We start from the raw sequence: 17,457 nt of genomic DNA, 5'->3' as shown, positions 1-17,457 counted from the left end.
TATGAATTAGGATGCTTAGCTCCCTTCTTCCGAACTCAGGCATCAGTCCTGCCTTAACCCTTTCCACATTCCCTATCAAAATACCTTCAGTTGCAGTACTACAACTGCACGGGATTTTGGGGGAAAATCAGAGCAAGGTGGGGTTTTTGGGGGGGGAGGAATTAAAAACAAAACATGGTACTGGAAAATCCTGGTCATGACATGGCAGGCAGAGGTGAGCATGTCAGGTCTAGAAACATCAGCTCCAAGAAACCACAGAGGGAGTAGCTCCATCATTTGTGGGCTGGAGGCTTCCAGCATCTTATTTTGGGTGGCCAAAGAAAGCTACTTCCTACTGAATGTACTTGCACAGGCAACACCAAGCTCACAGTTCTTCCCCTCAAGGCAGCAGATAAAGACTGGAAAGACAGGCCTATGACCCTGGGGGACAAACAGATGATCCCGATGCTCAGATGGGACCATTCAAAGACCAGGGAGCAGGGTGGTGGGTGGGGTAGATCATAAACACCTCACTGCCCAGAAGGAATTCACTGCGGAGCAGGGGGGGGGGGCACCATGTGGCGCCCGCCAACATCTTTTCCTGGCACCTTCCAAGTGTTGTTAGAAAGTGGGCAAGGCCAGGCGGGGCTTGTGCCCAGCAGGGCTTCTGATTGGCTGTGCAGATCAAAAGGCATCCTGTTAAGAGAGCCTCTGCCTTAAATGCTGAGGACTTACTATGAGAGTTGTGCATAACCTCGCTCCCTGACTTTTTGTGCTTGGCTTCACCCTCTTCAGCAGCCATTTTATTGTTGTACCCACCACCCTGTTTCAGAATTCCAAAGATGCAACACAGGCTCAAAAAGGTTGGGGACCCCTGCTGTAGAGGCAGAAGACCCCTGGGGTCTGCCCCCCCCCCAAGTACACCATATGTGTCTGTAGGGAACTGCACATAACACAGACCATGTGCCAGAGAGGGAAGAAGAACAGGGAAAATGTTTGCCACCAAATAAGGTCAATAGAGACCGGCCTCTTTCCTGCGATTGACCGGGTTGCTCAGAGAACTAGGAAAGGACAACTCAGCCCCTCTCCTGGCAACCCACTGCAAGCGCAGGCAGATTATATGAGGAAGCGTGGAGAACCTGCCAGCCACATTAGAACTGATCCGTTCTAGCAGCTCCATACTAGCTACGTTCATTGCTAATGTAACTTCAGCTCTTCATTTGAAAGGTGTGCCAGGCGCCATACAAAACACAGAAAGCAGCAACGTCCACCAGTGCACTGGGGCTCACCTGCTGTTTCTTGAGCAAAATGTTCACGCTGGTCAGATCCTTGCCGTAGTCGTCCGAGTGTAGCTGGGACTGCAACCCACTCAGCCAGGCTTCCAGAGCAGAGCAGCTCTGCGTGAAGAGTTCGGCACGGTTGGCGTCGAAGAGGCACTGGGCCTTGGTCTGGGTGCTGTCCTCCAGCTCCTCCCAGAGCTGCTGCAAGTCATCCAGCTTGGCCCGCACCACAGGCTCCAGCTCTGGCTTCTCTGCCGTCAGCTGCTGACCTTCCTGTCAAACGGAGACACAAGAGGGAGCAATGAAGAGGCTGCACAGGAAGCTGCCTTATCCTTAGGCTTGCCAGGCGCCCACTTATGGCAAGCAAACCCCCGGCCATTTTGGCCACTGCCCACTGACCAGCTCAGCTGGTCAAGGGGCAGAAGCAGGCCAGCCAAATGGGAGGGCAGCCATTGTTGTCTCCAGGCAATAATGTCACTTCTGGTGTGACCTGAAAGCACCAGGGCGGCATTCTAGCACTCACCTGAAAGCACAGAGTGCTAGAGTGTCACCCCAGCATGATGTTCATGCTTCTAGGTTACACTGGAAGTGATACCATGGCATGGAGATGACAGTTGTGCCCCCCCTGCAGTAAGTACTCACCTCTCCCCATCTCCCACTGGTTCCCAGGCCACACCCAGCAACCTGACTTACACTAGACCAGAGCAGTTGGTCTATCATGGTCAGAATTTTCTGCTTGGACTCTTAGCAGCTCTACCAGATCTCAGGATCTTTCACATCACCTGTTACCTGATCCTTTTAACTGGGGATGCTGGGGGATTGAACCTAGGACCTTCTACATGCAAAGCAGACACTCTGTTACTGAGCCATGGCCCTTTCCTCAGGACTATGTTCCATATCCTACTACGAAAAGGGGAAGGGGAGGGATGCAATTGAGGGAGGCGTCCCCCTGTAAGAGGCAAACCTGATCTGGTTTCCCAGTGTCTTGGGAGGGAGGCACAAGAAGACCAAATCAAACCAGGGTTCAGTCCTAGAACTGGTGCTTGTGAAGCTGCCTCCTGCTCTCAGGTGCTGCTGCCTAGTGTTGGCAACAGACCGGGGGTGAAATGTCCTGCCCCTTTAATAGAGGCTTAATGGGCAGTTACAGCTTTTCATGTCATCGACAAATAACATCACCAAGTAAATAACGTTCCATTAAAAGGGACAGGACATTATTCTCAAAGTCTGTTGGCAACACTACTGCTGCCACCTCTGCCTGGGAATAGAGGGTGGAAAGAGAGTATAAAGTTGGTAAGAACTTTAAGTTCTGGGATTAACTGAAAACTCAAAAGTCAACAGACCTGAATGGCATGTACCCAGAGATTCTTTAAAAATTCATATTGTGCTCTTGAAGATCATCTAACAACAAATATGCAGCTTGTCACTAAAGCAGCCCCCCTACTAGGGGACTGACTTTACACTGGCTACTTTCCAATTTTTAAAAAGAGATCCAGGCCAGTGAACCGAATGTCTGTTCTGGATAAATGTGTTGTCTCCTGTCATTAAAGACACACTTCGCAATGAGCCCAAACTGAGGAAGACTCAGCACAACCTCCGTAAAGAACAGCTGCTGCCTTCATTCCTTGTCACTTCCCAGAGGCACTTGACTGGCCACTGTAAAAACAGGATGCTGGACTAACTGGGCCACTGGCCTCATCCCACAGGGCTTTTCTTGTATACCTTTGTAAGGATTACCGTTGCAGAGCATGCAAGACGCTTCGAGCTGTTTTCCTAATTGTTATCATTATTTCTAACCACGCAGTTCGATGAAGAATTCTGGAGAACTCATAAACTTGCACACTCATTTGTGTTATTTTGTTGGTCTTAATAAAAGGTATTATGTAGCTGTTGTTTCTTCAGTTTAGCCCTATTGTTTTAAGCAATAATGACAAAGGGAATTCCTCTGCTCATGTGCCATGAGCCTTTGTCTTCCCACGGAAGAATCCACAGCTGTAGCTGTTATCCCTGTGCACCACAGATGGATGGGAGGGCTTTCAAGCTGCAAAGCAGGCTAGAGCCCCAGTACGACTTTTTTTTGAGGGGGGGGGGCTGAGAATGAAAAGAGGGCTCATATGAGCATGTGCAAAGAGCCTTTCCGGGTAGCCATATCTGGCATTAGTGAACAGGGTTCCCCTGGCTGAGCAGATGTAACTGCAGGAAGGTTTAAGCTCTGAAGTAGGCTTTGCTGTTTTAAACAAAAAGGGCAGGAATCCCTCCTCCAGATGTGAGCCCCACCTTCTGGATCTTCTCCAGCCAGCCTTTGTTAGACGCCAGCTCTGCCATGAAGGCTTGGTGTTTCTGCCACTTGGTGTGGAGGTTCCGGGCTTCGTCGTATGACATGTCCTGAGCAGAGAGCATCTTCTCATTGATCCACAGGGTGAGCTGGAGGAGAGACGAGAGGAGAGCGTTAAGGAGGGGGAGGATACCCAAGAGAGAGCCAGCACCAAGCCCTGGGGCACCAAACCCATGGCATTCACCTAAATGAGTCACAACTGTGGGCGTAATTTGGAGAATGCATCCCTTGCACAGTTAAAAACATGAGAGAAAACATGATCAGTCACATTCCCCCTTGCTGGGAACCCATGCTCACTCCGAGTTCACAGCTTTTACATGAGGGGGGAAAGCTGCCGGCCACCAGTGGTCTTAAAACTTGTGTATTTATTTCATTTATACCCCACCTTTCTCCCCAGTGGGGATCTAAAGTGGCTTACGTTATTCTCCTCTCCTCCACTTTATCCTCACCACAACCTTGTGAAGTACTTTAGGCCGAATGTGTGTGACTGCCCCAGCAAGCTTCCATGACAAAGTAGGGATCTGAACCTGGGTCTCCCAGGTTTCAGGTTCCTAGGCCCAACACTCCACACACGACACTGTTGTTTGGACTATTTTATAAAACCTGATCTGTACTAATTCCAGGCAAGTCCCTTTGCTGTTTCTCCAAGAACTACCCAGCAAAGATTTGGGAAAGAGGGTCATCCCTCTTTCTGACAGGAAGAAGAACTTCCTGACAGGTAGAGCGATTCCTCAGTGGAACAGGCTTCCTCGGGAGATGGTGGGCTCTCCTTCCTTGGAGGTTTTTAAAGAGAGGCTAGATGGCCATCTGACAGCACTGCTAATTCGGTGAACGTAGGCAGATCATGAGATAGAGGACAGCAAGGGATGCATCAATGCTTAGTTCTCATGGCCCTTTCTTACATGCCCAGGGAAAGGCTGATCGCTACTTTAGGGTCAGGAAGGAATTCTTCTCCAGGCCAGTTTGGCCAGGAATCCTGGAGGTGGGGGGGAGAGGTATTTGTGAATGTCCTGCATTGTGCAGGGGGTTGGACTAGATGACCCTGGAGGTCCCTTCCAACTCTATGATTCTATCGCTTTGGTTCCACTTACTGAAGTGCTTTCATCCCCACAGGACCCACCCAATTTTGTCAAACAACGTGGCCCCACCTACCTCTTGGCAGTCTTGCAGAAAGTGTTGCAATTCCCGATTGTCACGGAGTCTGGCAAGCAGGTCTTGGGCTGCTTCCTGATTTTTCCTATGCCTGTAAGAAGAAAAGTTAGGGGCATTCACAATGAGTTTAACAGAAATGTTCCTGAGTAGGAAAACAATTCTCAAGAGGAAAGGACTGTGCCAGGACCAAGGTTCTCCCCAACTCAGGTCACTAAAGATAACGCTGGATCAGATCAACAGAGCAATCCTACGCAGAGTTATTCCAGCCTAACCCCACTGGACTGGAGTTAACTCTGCATAGGCAGAGGTCATTTCGGGGGGGGGGATCGCGGGGGATCGCAGTTCCCCCGGGTGAAGTACGGGGGGCGGAGCACATGACGAAGCCCCGCCCCCTGCTTCCGGCCACCTCGCTTCCGGCCCTCATTCAGCCAGGAGGAGGCAGGAGAAGAGGGAGGGTAAGTTGCTTCCTCCCTCCCTCTCCCCACCCCTGCCTGCCTGGGGCCAGGGAGGGCCTTTGCGGGGCTTCCTTGCACTCCCGCCGGCCTTGCAGGTCCACTGCGGGCCCCTCATGGGGCTCGGCAGTGGAGCTGCAAGGCCGGCGGTGGCGGCCGGGACCGTTGGGGGCGGGGTGTGTGGCCTTATGACACACTTCCGGTGATGTCAGGGGGTGTGGCAGATACTAATGAGTTATGCTAATGAGTTCCCCTAGCTCTTTTTCTACGAAACCCCTGTGCATAGGGGTGTACTGCAAACTACTTCAAAATAGGTCCACCTGCAATTTAACTGAGTTAACATCAAATAAGTCAACCAATAACATCCTTGTAGCTTGAACATGGTGCCTCGTGGTAGTTGGGAAGGATGCATTAGGAAACAGAAAACGCAAAAATATAGAAGTCTCATACCCAGTGTTCCCTCTAAGCTGAGTTAGTGTGAGCTAAGCTCACAGTTTTTTAGCCTCCGGCTCACACATTTTTGTCTTCGCTCAGAAAGGATGGCCCCAGAGCAAACTGATCTATGCAGTAGCCAAATCGCTTGCTCGCAACTTTAATGCCAGTAGCTCACAAGGTAGAAAGTTTGCTCACAAGACTCCACAGCTTAGAAGGGAGCATTGCTCCTAACATGTTTGAAAGTATTCCATTACTAATGCAATGGGGCAAAATGAAGCTTTCTTTCTTTACTTGGCCTTCCTCACTGTGTGTTTTAAACTGCTAGATCCCACTCAGGGCTAGCGTCAGCATACCCTGATGTGGGGCAGCTGGCAGGGCCCAGGGCTTCTGGTAGGGCTCACTGCCACTAAAATGCTGCCCATGTGCCTCCTCTGCCACTGCCTGTGTGCCCTTCTGTCATGATCCTAGGCCTATAGTAGTGTGGCCTTCAGGCTCTAGGGAGGCCTAATGGCTCCAGGGAAGCCTGTACTAGAGTAGCTATCAGGGCCTACATTTCCCAGGCCTCCTTTAGACCCTGTGACTGGTTAACAGGGCATTCGGAGGGAAAACGTATACCAGTAGAGGAGTAGAGGGTGATGTCTGGGAAGAAAAGATAAAATGCCTTGCCCAAAGTGGGAGGGGGTTCACTCCTAGGGAGCAGAGCTGGGAAAAGGCTGCTGCAGACGGAGGGATCCCTCATCCAGGAAGCAGTGAGTCAGCTTGAAGCCAGTCACCAAGAGACAGCTAGGAACAGTCAAGATAGACACCTTAGGGCTGGGGTGTCGAACTCATTTGTTATGAGGGCCAGATCTGACATAAATGAGACCTTGACACAAAAACAAAGAGCACAAACACAAAGGGTTTTTTTCTACTTAAAATAAAAAACATGCTTAAAACATTAGCACTCTTGCAATATTTTGTTTATTTAACAGTGTCTGATAACTGACACCTCTTGCTCTGAATTACTGCATCAAAATGTCTGTGCTGTTGCAACCTTGACTCTGCTGTTCAGGTGTGTATCTGTAAGCTGCAAACCTACGATGACGCAGCAGCAGCAGAACTGGAAGAAGAAGCAGAAGACAGCCAGTTCCACCGCGGGTCTGATAGCAGCCCTCCAGGGGCCTGATCCGGCCCCCGGGCCGCTTGTTTGACACCCCTGCTTTGGGGTGTTTTATTTTGTTTGCTTACCTATCTTTACTGTTCTCAATATTTTACACATTATTTAAATTGCAATGTTGTTATACCTCTTTAATAAAATTGTTAATTATTCTGCCTTAGGGATGCCAGCCGCCAGGTAGGACCTGGGGATCACCCGGTATTACAGCTCATCTCCAGACTACAGAGATCAGTTCCCCTGAAGAAAAGGGATGCTTTGGAGGATGGATTGTGTGGCATTGTACCCTACTGAGGTCCCTGTCCTCCCCAGGCTCCACCCCCAAATCTCCAGGAGTTTCCCAAGCCTACTGACCCCCATCTTCCACCAGTGGCCAGGGGGGACCTGGGAGCCCTATTCTGCCTGTCGGCTCATTCAGCCACGTACAAGGAGGAACCTACTGGAAAAGGAGTGCGTAAAGGGGTAGGGGGGGGGGGCTCTGGGCCCTCCCAAGGAGACCCTGTATCAGAGTGGTGGCAGGGCAGCCTAGGGAGAGCTTCCCTAGTCACTGCCTCCGACACCTTCCCCTTGTCTTTTTTTTTGACACTCCGCCACCCCTGTTCCCTGACACATGCACCACACAGCATCATTGGGGAAGAACCTATAGGTGGTGTGGAGTTTCTGGCAGCGACAGCCGTGGCTCAGCCCAGGCCCATACTGCCTGGTGCCTTTGGACAAAGGGCATGTGGGAGGGTTCGTGGGCAGACGGAAAACACTCAGGCAGATGGGTGGGCAGGAAAGAAGGTGCCAGTGAGAGCCTGGAGTTGGGCAGAAAGCCTCTGTGCACTCTTTGCCCACAGCCCTCCAAACCTGGAACTGGCTCTGATCCCACTGTTATCCAAGCCAGATTCTTTCCTGCACAGTGATCTCACTCATGCTATTAGCCACAAGGTATAGAAAGATAGGGACTCTGGGGCAAGTGATGCTCTGTCTTCTTGGTGCTGGGGGGGATCAACAGTGGGAGGGCTTCTAATGTCCTGGCCCCACTGGTGGACCTCCTGTTGGCACCTGGTATTTTTGGCCACTGTGTGACAGAGTGTTGGACTGGATGGGCCTTTGGCCTGATCCAACATTGGCGTCTCTTATGTTCTTATGTACCTGCTGTCGATGGAATTGACTTTCTCCTGGACCTTTTCAGCATGAAGGCTGTCCTCCATGATGAGCTTCCGTCCCGCGTCCACCAGCCCCTTTATTCTCTCGCCGTTGGCCTCCATGGTGGTCATGAAATCCTCGTGTTTTTTAATGGCAGCCTCGGCAGCTTGGAGAGAGCTTGGCATGCTTGTGTGAGTCAGCACGTATTCCTGAAAAGAATCCATGCTAATAAGGCATCAGAATATCCCCCAGGAAAGAAAAAGCATGTGCATGAAAAGGACTTGCATCAGACTCCTTTAATACATTCCGGCAATGAGATCCATAGAACACAGGGTCAGCACGTGACCGATTTATTTTATTCATGCCAGGAACTGTTCACTGGCTGATACGGTTTCTTGTAAGCTGTGCTGAAAGCCATTTAGCTGAGCAGAGGTTTAAAAAATAATAATAAATGAGTGAGAAACCTGTCAAATTTCTATGTGCCAGCCCAGCTACCAGGATGTTATCTTGGGGAGCTGGTATTACATTTTTAGATCCTTGGAATGAGATCTGTTCAGTGGTTGAACTGTTTTGCAGTTTTCTGTTAGCTTGCTGTTATATTTTTAGTAAATGTTACAGTTTTCATGCTATTTTAAGGATCTATATCAGATATGTAATTGGATTATATGGTTTTTTTGAGCCTCGGTGAAGACCAGACTGTGGAAAGATGGGTTGGAGATATTTTAAATGAATGAATGCCCCTGTGTCAAAAACTTTGTGTACTGTTTGTGGTTTCCAAGCCCCACCAATATATGAGTAGGCCCTAAAGCAAATGAACAGGAGCCGCAGTGCAAGATCCTGTTGGGGTTCTTAGCATCATTCTGCTTTACCTCTTACAGAGAGGGAAACACTAAGGTTTTTGTATTCCCAACTTTATGCATTTGTTTTGCTTGGCCTGCCCTCCTCCCTTACCTGGTTGCTGAGTACCCCTTCCACCTGCTTGGTGTCCCTCAAAAAGATCTGGAAAGCATAGGCTCGTGAGAGCAGCTGGTGCCGGTTCTCCCACATCTGACTGAGCTCATTCCAGCCGGTATCAAGAGCCTGAAGGCGCTGCTGCAGGAACATGTGCTGCGCATCCGTGTGGCCTTGCGTCACCTCCTCCCCGATGGCACGCAGACGCTGGTAATCATCCTTGTAGTGATCCACCTCATTGCGGATAGTTTCATGCTGGCTCAACAGATGCTCTGCCTCTGGTAGAGTAGCTGGGACATCTTCTGAGGCAATAGCTGTCTGAGTGCGCAAGAGCCACGCCTGGAAGTCGTCCAGGTCGCGCAAGAAAGCCTGCAGCTTGCTTGCCTCTCCCAGAGACTCCTCACGATGCCGCATGGTCTCCCGCAGCTCATCCCAGGTCCCATCGACCTCTGATAAGCGGTCCAAAATGGCCGTGGCCTGTTCTGGATGCTGGTCTGCCAGACGGGTTGCCTCTTCGCGCAGGTCCTGCACTTTGCCCTGGATGGCCTCCAGGTCCCGCTCCATGCCCGCCAGCTTACGCTGCAGTGCCATGACACCTGCGAGGTCATTGCCCAAGCCCTGGGTGGACTCAATCACCTTGGTTTTCTCCCGCATCCAAGCCTTGGTCTCATTGCACTCCAGGTAGTAGTTCTGGATGCTGAGTGCTGAGGTTAATGCTTCCTTCTTGCGGCTGGCCAGAGCTTGGAACTGCTGCCACCTAATGAGGAAGAAAGAGGTGAGAGCCACCTAGGGTTCCCAATTCCCCAGGTGGGTGTGGGAGAAACCCTGCTTTCATGGGCTCCTGCCCACTGGCAGCCAGCTGGCCAGCTGGAAGAAATTCCCTCTGATGCTGTGCGCGATGCGCTGGCATCACCCAGAAGTTATGTCAGCACATCGCTGATGTGGGGGGCGACACTGCTTTTTGGGCAAAACTCTACGGTTTGAGGTCGTTTTACCATAGAGTTTGCCCCAAAATCAAGAGTGTCACCCTGATGTCACTCATGAGCTGACATCACTTCCACAAGACATCAGTCCCCACCCCCGGAATGCTCCCCAAATCCCCCCACCGGCGCCATGAGGGGACATGGCAACTCTAGGACACCACTCTAGTGTTGCCAGGCAGTGCCAGGCAAGTAGTGGGGGGCGGGGCAGTGTCCTGGGAGAAAAATTAGAAAGAAAAATAAGGCCCTGGCTACTCACAGGAGGTTCTGACCACAGTGTTTTTGGTGATTGCTGGAGCTACCCTTGTCACTTCCTGGAAGCTCTAGGAATTGTCAAGAACTTTATGGCCAGAACTTCCTGTAAGTAGCTGAGGCTTTATTTTTCTTTCTAATTTTTCTCCCCAGGATGATCATGCACCCCACCTTTGCCCCAGTGTCTACCCAGTTTCTTTTTACCCAAGCTTTCAACTAACTAGCGCCATCTTTTTAAAGCTATTTTTAATAAGTCTGAATATTGTTTTACAGATATCCCTTTTAGGCTTATTTTCAATGGTTGGTTTTATGGCTGTCCTCGATGGATAGTTTTGATACTGTTTTATGATTTTATTTCATTCTGTGAACCAGGTTTCTACACAAATCGGGGGGGGGGTATAATATGAATTTTGCATACTTAGGGAAAACATTCACTTTCATTTGGGATCTTCAGAAAAAGAGATTGCTGCTTCCTCCACCCTGTCCCCAACCCTCCTTCCCGCAGGTCCTTACCTGGTATTGAGCTGCTCCTGAGTGCCTTGGATACTGTCCTTGTTTCGATGGTCAGTGCCCAAAAGACAGCTGGCAATCTCATTCACAGCTGCGATGCGTGAGGCAAGGTTATTCATCTCTGGCTCCAGCGTCTCAAACCTGAGATGGCAAAGACCCAATGAGAGGTCAGAGGGATGCTTTGTCAGCAATGTAGAAGAAATTTATCCCACCATTGCAAAGGCCTGCTCACTGGGCCACCACTATAGGGATTAAGATGGTGGATATTCAATATTCCCTTGCAGTTAGGAAGGAAATATAAAGAAGGCTTCCTTTTGGAAAAAAGAGTACTGTAGCCAACTTTTTCTGAGCAGCAAATATTGACTAGAGTGCCCTAGAGCCACGCTCATATATATGGGTTAGATTACTAAGAGCGTAAGAAAAGCCCAGCTGAATCAGACCCAGTGTTCCCTCTAAGCTGAGTTAGTGTGAGCCAGCTCACAGTTTTTTAGCCTCCAGCTCACAGTTTTTTAGCCTCCGGCTCACACATTTTTGTTTTAGCTCAGGAAGGATGGCTCCAGAGAAAACTAATTTATGCAGTAGCCAAATCACTCGCTCACAACTTTAATGCTAGTAGCTCACAAAGCAGAATTTTTGCTCACAAGACTCCACAGCTTAGAGGAAGCATTAGTGGTCCATCTAGTCCAGCATCCTGTCTCACGCAGCGGCCAACCATTTCCTCTGGATGGCCAACAGCAGGGCATAGAGGCAGAGGCCTTCCCCTGAGGCTGCTTCCTGGCACGGGGATTCAGAGGATTAGCGCCTCTGAATGTGGTGGTTCCCCTCAGCCACCATGGCTAGTAGTCACTGATAGACTTCTCCATGAATCTACCTAATCCCCTTTTAAAGTTGTTTATTCCTGTGGCCATTACAACATCCTCCGGCAGCGAATCCCACATTTTAATCACTCTCTGTGTAAAGTTGTATTTCCTTTTGCTTGCCATGCAATTATATGTGCTTACAATTTGTCTAGTCCAGAAGGCAACTGGTTGATCACTGACTGGGTCTCCTAGATAGCTAACATCACTAGGGATGGAAAGCATCTGGTGAGTTTCTAGGCCAGGTCAAGATACAGGCATCAACCTTTGAAGTCCTAACTGGCCTGAGTGTCTCATAATCCCACGCATGCACATGCATACACACACACACAGAGTCCCACACAAACGTCATCCAGTGGAGCCTTGTTCTAGAGCCCTCCACTACCAGAGTTTGACTGAGCTCTGCCAGGAGTGTGGTCTTCTCAATGGGGTCCATTCCCTTTGGAATGTGCTGTCTTCCTCTGATAGGTGCCCCAAGCTAGTACTATCAAATTGTTCGAAAAGCTGCATGAAAACTTTTTTAAGCCAAACAGAATGCAAGATTTGTAGGGGTGATTTGAACTACCCTCTTCTGCACCTTTTCCCAGCACTGTGATCTCCTTCTTAAGATGGAGCTATCAAAGCAGTACACAGAATCCCAAATGCCAACTGTGCCACAGATTTATAAAAGGGCACTATTGTGCTGCCTGTCTTATTCTCTATTACTTTCCTAATAATCCCTAGCTTAGAATTTGCCTTGTTCACCATCACTCACTATTGGCATGTTCAGAGGAAGAAGACTGAGCTAGAGAGACCATTCATGTCATCCAAAAGGGCAGTTCTTACAGGGCTCTTTTTGTAGCAGGAACTCCTTTGCATATTAGGCCACACACCCCTAATGTCGCTCTGTAAGCTCTTGGAGGATTGGCTGCATTAGGGGGGTGTCACCTCACATGCAAAAGAGTTTCTGCTACAAAAAGAGCCCTGGATAAACTAAATATATGGTATTGTACCCCTCTTAATGTGGGCAATGCCCTGAGCAAAAATGCTTCATTTGAAGGCCCACCACTTCCTCTACTTTGAGGTCAGAATGGCGATTTGACAGTTCCTAGGCCAAACCCCTCACCTTTGTTGAACCACTTCAAGGTCTTCCAGCTTCTCTGGGACATCCATTGTTTCGATCCAGTACTCCCTTTCACCAATCCAGAGCCCACAAGCGTCTGCTTCACTGAACATCTTGTAAAGATTGAGGGCATCCTGCAGGGCTTGCTTACGATGCTCAGCCAATGTGACCAGCTCCTCATAGCGTTGCTCCAGCGCAGGTAGGCGTCCGTCCACTTCAGGTGAATGGGCAAATGCAGGTGGTAGGCTTCGGGCCTGCTCATGCAGGGCATCCAGGGCTGGCCGATGGTTGTGAATTTCTTCCTCCACTTCCTTGTGCTTCTTCACCAGGCTCTGGGTTGAGTATTCATCATGGCCCACCTCCGAGCTGGACACCAGGCGTAGGGCATCCAGTAGCCAGGCCTCCATGTCATTGGCATCTGCCTGGAACTGGTAGAGGTTGGAGGCTTGTTGGAGGCGGCGCTCCCGTTCGCTGGACAGGGCCTCCAGCTGCTCCCACTGCTCTTCAATCTCCCGGATACGCTCAGCCACCTCTGCAGCCCCAAAGTGGCCTTCGGCAACCAGCTGGCGGCCTTCAGAGACTGTCTGCTGCAGCGGGCCAGCTCGGCCACTCATCTCGTCACGAAAGGCATTGTGCTTGCTGGTGAGGCGCAAGACGCTCGTCAAGTCCTTGCCAAAGTCATCCGACGAAAGGATCTGGCTCTGCTCCCGGATCCAGGCCTCCTCCTCACCCATGTCCCAGAAGAACTTCCAAAGACGTCGTGACTCCTCCAGTTTGGCACGCCGCTGCGCCGCCAGTGCCACCAGCTCCCGATAGCACCGTTCCAGCGTTACCACACGATCTTGAACTACATGGGGCTCACAGGCTTTGTATCCTGCAGGCAACAAAACCAGCATTATGGTCTCCCACACCACCAAACCTTTGTAAAATTCACAAGAGTGAGACAGAAGCTGCATCCTGGACAAAGCATCCTAGACCCCCTATCTGTATTACTTGACCCATGATCATGGTGACATAAAGACAGCCAAGGTGTTGATTATTTTACTCTCTGTATTCTCTCCAAGGGCTCAGTTAAAGCCATTGGACCAAACTTTGGTTCACACTAACGATAGTTAAGTATTCAACCCTCAAAAAGGAACAGGCAAATCAAGGTTTAGAGCTGCTTATTGGCTTTCTTCCCCTTTACTATCTCAGCACTTAGCCTGGTAAATTCACTCACATCTCTGAGGTGAAGCTGTCTCCGGAGACACAGCAAGAACCATAACTATGGTTTGTCAATTCAAACAACACACTAAATCCAATCCATTGTTTGGTATGACTTCCTAACCCCTCTAGAAGTGAAAGAAACGTCAACTTGCTGTGCTTTAAGGTGTCAGTAGATTTGTGCAGTTCTATCCCATGTCTAAATTCTAATCTGAGAACTTTCTGCTCAGCTCGCAGATAAAAGCATCTAAGAAGTCTATTAAGAAGATCTGTTTAACCAGGGTTGCTCAGAACTGGGGAACCAGGGTTTAGTAATAGGCCAAGCTGATTTCTCCACACCTACTACCCTTCTGCATATAACACCTACTCTAATCACGCCTGCTATTGTCATTCACCTGCTATCGTTGTTTGCCTGCTAATGTCATTTGGAATCTGAAATCACTCCACTTTCCAATATACGTTTAATAACTCGCATTCTAGCTGTATCCAAAGAAGTGAGCCGTGACTCACGAAAGCTCATCCCCTGCCACAAATTTTGTTAGTCTTTAAAGTGCTACTGGACTCTTGCTCTTTTCTCCTGGTTTAGCAATGTTTATGTTAACTTGCCAAAAAGCTCAATTTTCATCCAGTAGCTCAGGTTCTGCAACACTCATTCGAATAAAGAGCTTTGACTGACGTAGCAAAATAATTCCTCACGTGGAGCTCCTGAATTGAACTTTGTTCAAGGAAAGCTCAGGGAAGGGAAGGCAGACCCAAACAGGGGAGGAACAAAGGGCACTTCTGTCTGGGGTCTCTGACTGTGCTCTTTTCCAACCCTCCATTTTCAGGGTTAGGCTATTACCTTCTCCAGGAGCAGCAAACCGCTGGGCAGCAGCACTGATGGCTTTCACCCTCTCAGCCTGGACAGCGATGTCAGCCTCCACCAGAGCGTGGATCTGCAGCAGGTCCTCCACCCCAAGCAAATGCTTCCCAAAGTCCTGAGACTGAAGGCGGCCCTGCAAGGAAACCCAGGAGAGGATGAAGATCCCACCCAAACACAGCAGAAATGACAAAAAAGGGGATACTATAATGAGCCCCTTCTCCCTCTTGCCTGTCACTCACAAACCCAAGCTTGAACTCTCAGGCACCTTTGCCACATTACCAGACATCGACCCCTGGTGACCAGGTGGTGCAAGATTGACCCATCAGTGCTGGAGATCTGCTCGGCAGCTCCGCCTCTAGCAAATGCAGCTCTGCTCATGTCTCTGCATGGCACGGCAGCAAAGAGGAAGATCTTTACAACCCCCTAATTGCACACTCATGCACAGGCACTCCACTTCTCTGACCACCAAGAACAAACTTCCACGAGCATCTACTTGGTCAGAGGAGTTGCTGTGATGTGCTCGTGTGCGCGTTAAGTACCGTCAACTCGCTTCCGACTTACGACAACCCTATGAATTAATGACCTCCAAAACGTCCTCTCGTTAACAGGGTCAGGTCTTGCAAACCATGGGCTATGGCTGTGATACAGCCGCTGTGATGCTAAACTTCAACAGATGAGGCGAAGGGCTCAAAAGGAAATTGCACTGATTGGCTCTTAATTTTCACCATTCGGACTGTTGGTGCACTCCAGGGCATGGGGCAAACCAGCAGAGAGCCAGATAAGCCATTGGAGGGGAGGGAAGTGACATGCAGCTCCAGACCATGGGTGCTCACTCAAGAGTAAGCTGTCCTTCCCAGCAGATCGGCCAGCACTGAAGAATGTATGCAGACACACCCTCGGGTGAGAAGAGATAATGATCACTAGAGAATAATCTGCCCCAGAGTGGTAGCAGGCACAAGTGACAATCTCCACTGTTTTGAGGGGCTGTGACTCAGCGGTAGAGTCACAGGTTCAATCTTCAGATAAAAGGAAGCAAGCAGGAAGCAATTTGTAAGGTCTCTGCCTGAGACCCTGGAGAGCTGCTGCCAGTCAATGGAGACAATAGTGACCTTGATGGTATGACTCAGTATAAGGCATGTGCTCATCGGGCATTGTTCTGCAAATGCTCCAGGACAATGTCCTCCCAACTGTGCTACCCTGGTTTGAATCCGACCCCACTGCTCAGGTTTGCTTTGGTGGTTTCTGCCCTTTGGTACTGATGCAGTTCCACCCCCACACCAAGCACCATCCCCAAGGCTTCCTCCTCTTTCATTCACAGCACTAGACGCTGGCCCACTCACCTTCATCTCTTCCAACCAATCCATGAGATAGGCCAAGTCCTGGAACATCTTCTGCAGCTCAAAATGGAGCAGCAGGCGCTCACGGCGGGCAGCCACCAGCTCCCGCAGGTAATCCCAGAGCCTCGCCACATTGTTCTTGCGCATCAGCACCCGCTTGATATCGTGGTAGCCCTCTGCCTCCAACTCAGCTGCCACGGCGTTCACAGCCGACACGCGCTCGCTGTACGCCACAATGTCCGTCTCGATAGCTTCATGCTTCCGCACTGCTGCCTCCACTGCTGAAATGTCTGATCCAAAATTATCCTGGTATGGGGGAGAGATTGCAGAGAAAGAGGGTGAAGGAGATTATACCACACCAGTGGAGAACAGAGATGTTGCCTGGGAAACTGTGAAATTTTCAGGTTGAGGCCCCCGCTGGTGGATCTCCTGATGGCACCTGGGTTTTGGCCACTGTGTGACACAGAGTGTTGGACTAGATGGGCCATTGGCCTGATCCAACATGGAGGAGAATTATGTAAGCAGCTTTGGGTCCCTGTTGGAGAGAATTAAATAAATAAACAAACAAATAAATAAAATGTGTTTTATGGGGATGCACTTAAAGCCCTGAGTGGGAGGGGAGGGAAACAAAGTAACTTCAGGAGACAATCTGGAGTGGGTCAACAGCAGGGAGGTTATAAGCTCTCCCTTTCCTGTCACTTCTCGACTTCACCAAATGTCATTTCCCAGGGCATGTTATGTATAATGCATAGCTGGGCCTCAGCTAATGTATATGAAGCATTTCAGCACTTAGCATAAATAGATGAATGCTATGATTATGAGTAATGACTATGCAATTATGCAGAGGCCATCCTGTGTGTGTGTGTGTGTGGTTTTTTTTTTCTGGTCTCAGGAATGACATAAGAAACGCTTTGAGGAAATACACCATACTTTGAATATTATCACCAGGAAATGTGTGGCAACAGGATGATCCTGTCTCCCTCCAGAAACAGATACTAAGGAGTGGCACGGTTTTTGCATTCTGCGAACATTCCACCTTTAATAAAGGGTGCATCTGCCTTTATTAACAGAGGCATTAAGTGCTCTACCATGATTAAAGGGTGTCTTACATTTTTGTTTGTTCCTAGAATACTAGTGCAGCTCAGGCTACATTCTGGGGTGTGGGGAAGAAGTCGTTGGTTATTCTTCACTAAATGGAGAATCGCTTATTCCACCCCCAGGCTTGACATGGTCAGCTGGGGTCGCAACTCCCGATTAATTTCTTCTGTGGCTTGGTTGGCAGGTGTAAACTTGCACACAAGGAAAGAGCAACAATGGAATGTTTGAACTGGGGTGGGGGGGAGGAAGGAGGGGAGAGGGGCAAAGGGTAATACCTGTTCCTCCTCCTCCTCCTCCCAGAAGAGAACAAAGTGGAGCAAGCATCGCTTCCACCCTCCCACCCACCCAGCTTGCCTTTAGGTGCTCTTTGTCCTTTCCAAAACCAGGCATC

At 49.7% G+C, this 17,457-nt stretch overlaps 1 protein-coding gene across 1 annotated transcript in view; it reads right to left on the bottom strand.

The window, feature by feature from the left end:
• Window positions 1-17,457, bottom strand: part of SPTBN2 (spectrin beta, non-erythrocytic 2) — a 78,798-nt gene that overhangs the window by 26,619 nt on the left and 34,722 nt on the right. Inside the window, exons 11-19 of the mRNA XM_015411947.1 lie at window positions 15,972-16,274; window positions 14,611-14,764; window positions 12,570-13,440; window positions 10,611-10,748; window positions 8,866-9,622; window positions 7,921-8,123; window positions 4,744-4,834; window positions 3,534-3,680; window positions 1,269-1,532 (exon numbers count right to left, since the gene is read on the bottom strand). Coding sequence (XP_015267433.1) covers window positions 1,269-1,532; window positions 3,534-3,680; window positions 4,744-4,834; window positions 7,921-8,123; window positions 8,866-9,622; window positions 10,611-10,748; window positions 12,570-13,440; window positions 14,611-14,764; window positions 15,972-16,274 — 2,928 coding nt within the window. The remainder of the gene's footprint in view (window positions 1-1,268; window positions 1,533-3,533; window positions 3,681-4,743; window positions 4,835-7,920; window positions 8,124-8,865; window positions 9,623-10,610; window positions 10,749-12,569; window positions 13,441-14,610; window positions 14,765-15,971; window positions 16,275-17,457) is intronic.

The sequence above is a fragment of the Gekko japonicus genome, unplaced genomic scaffold, assembly GCF_001447785.1.
Source record: "Gekko japonicus isolate JY-2015 unplaced genomic scaffold, Gekko_japonicus_V1.1 scaffold563, whole genome shotgun sequence".
Lineage (NCBI taxonomy): Eukaryota > Metazoa > Chordata > Lepidosauria > Squamata > Gekkonidae > Gekko > Gekko japonicus.
The sequence above is the reverse complement of the archived record's forward strand: the minus strand, read 5'-3'. Positions and strand labels throughout refer to the sequence as shown.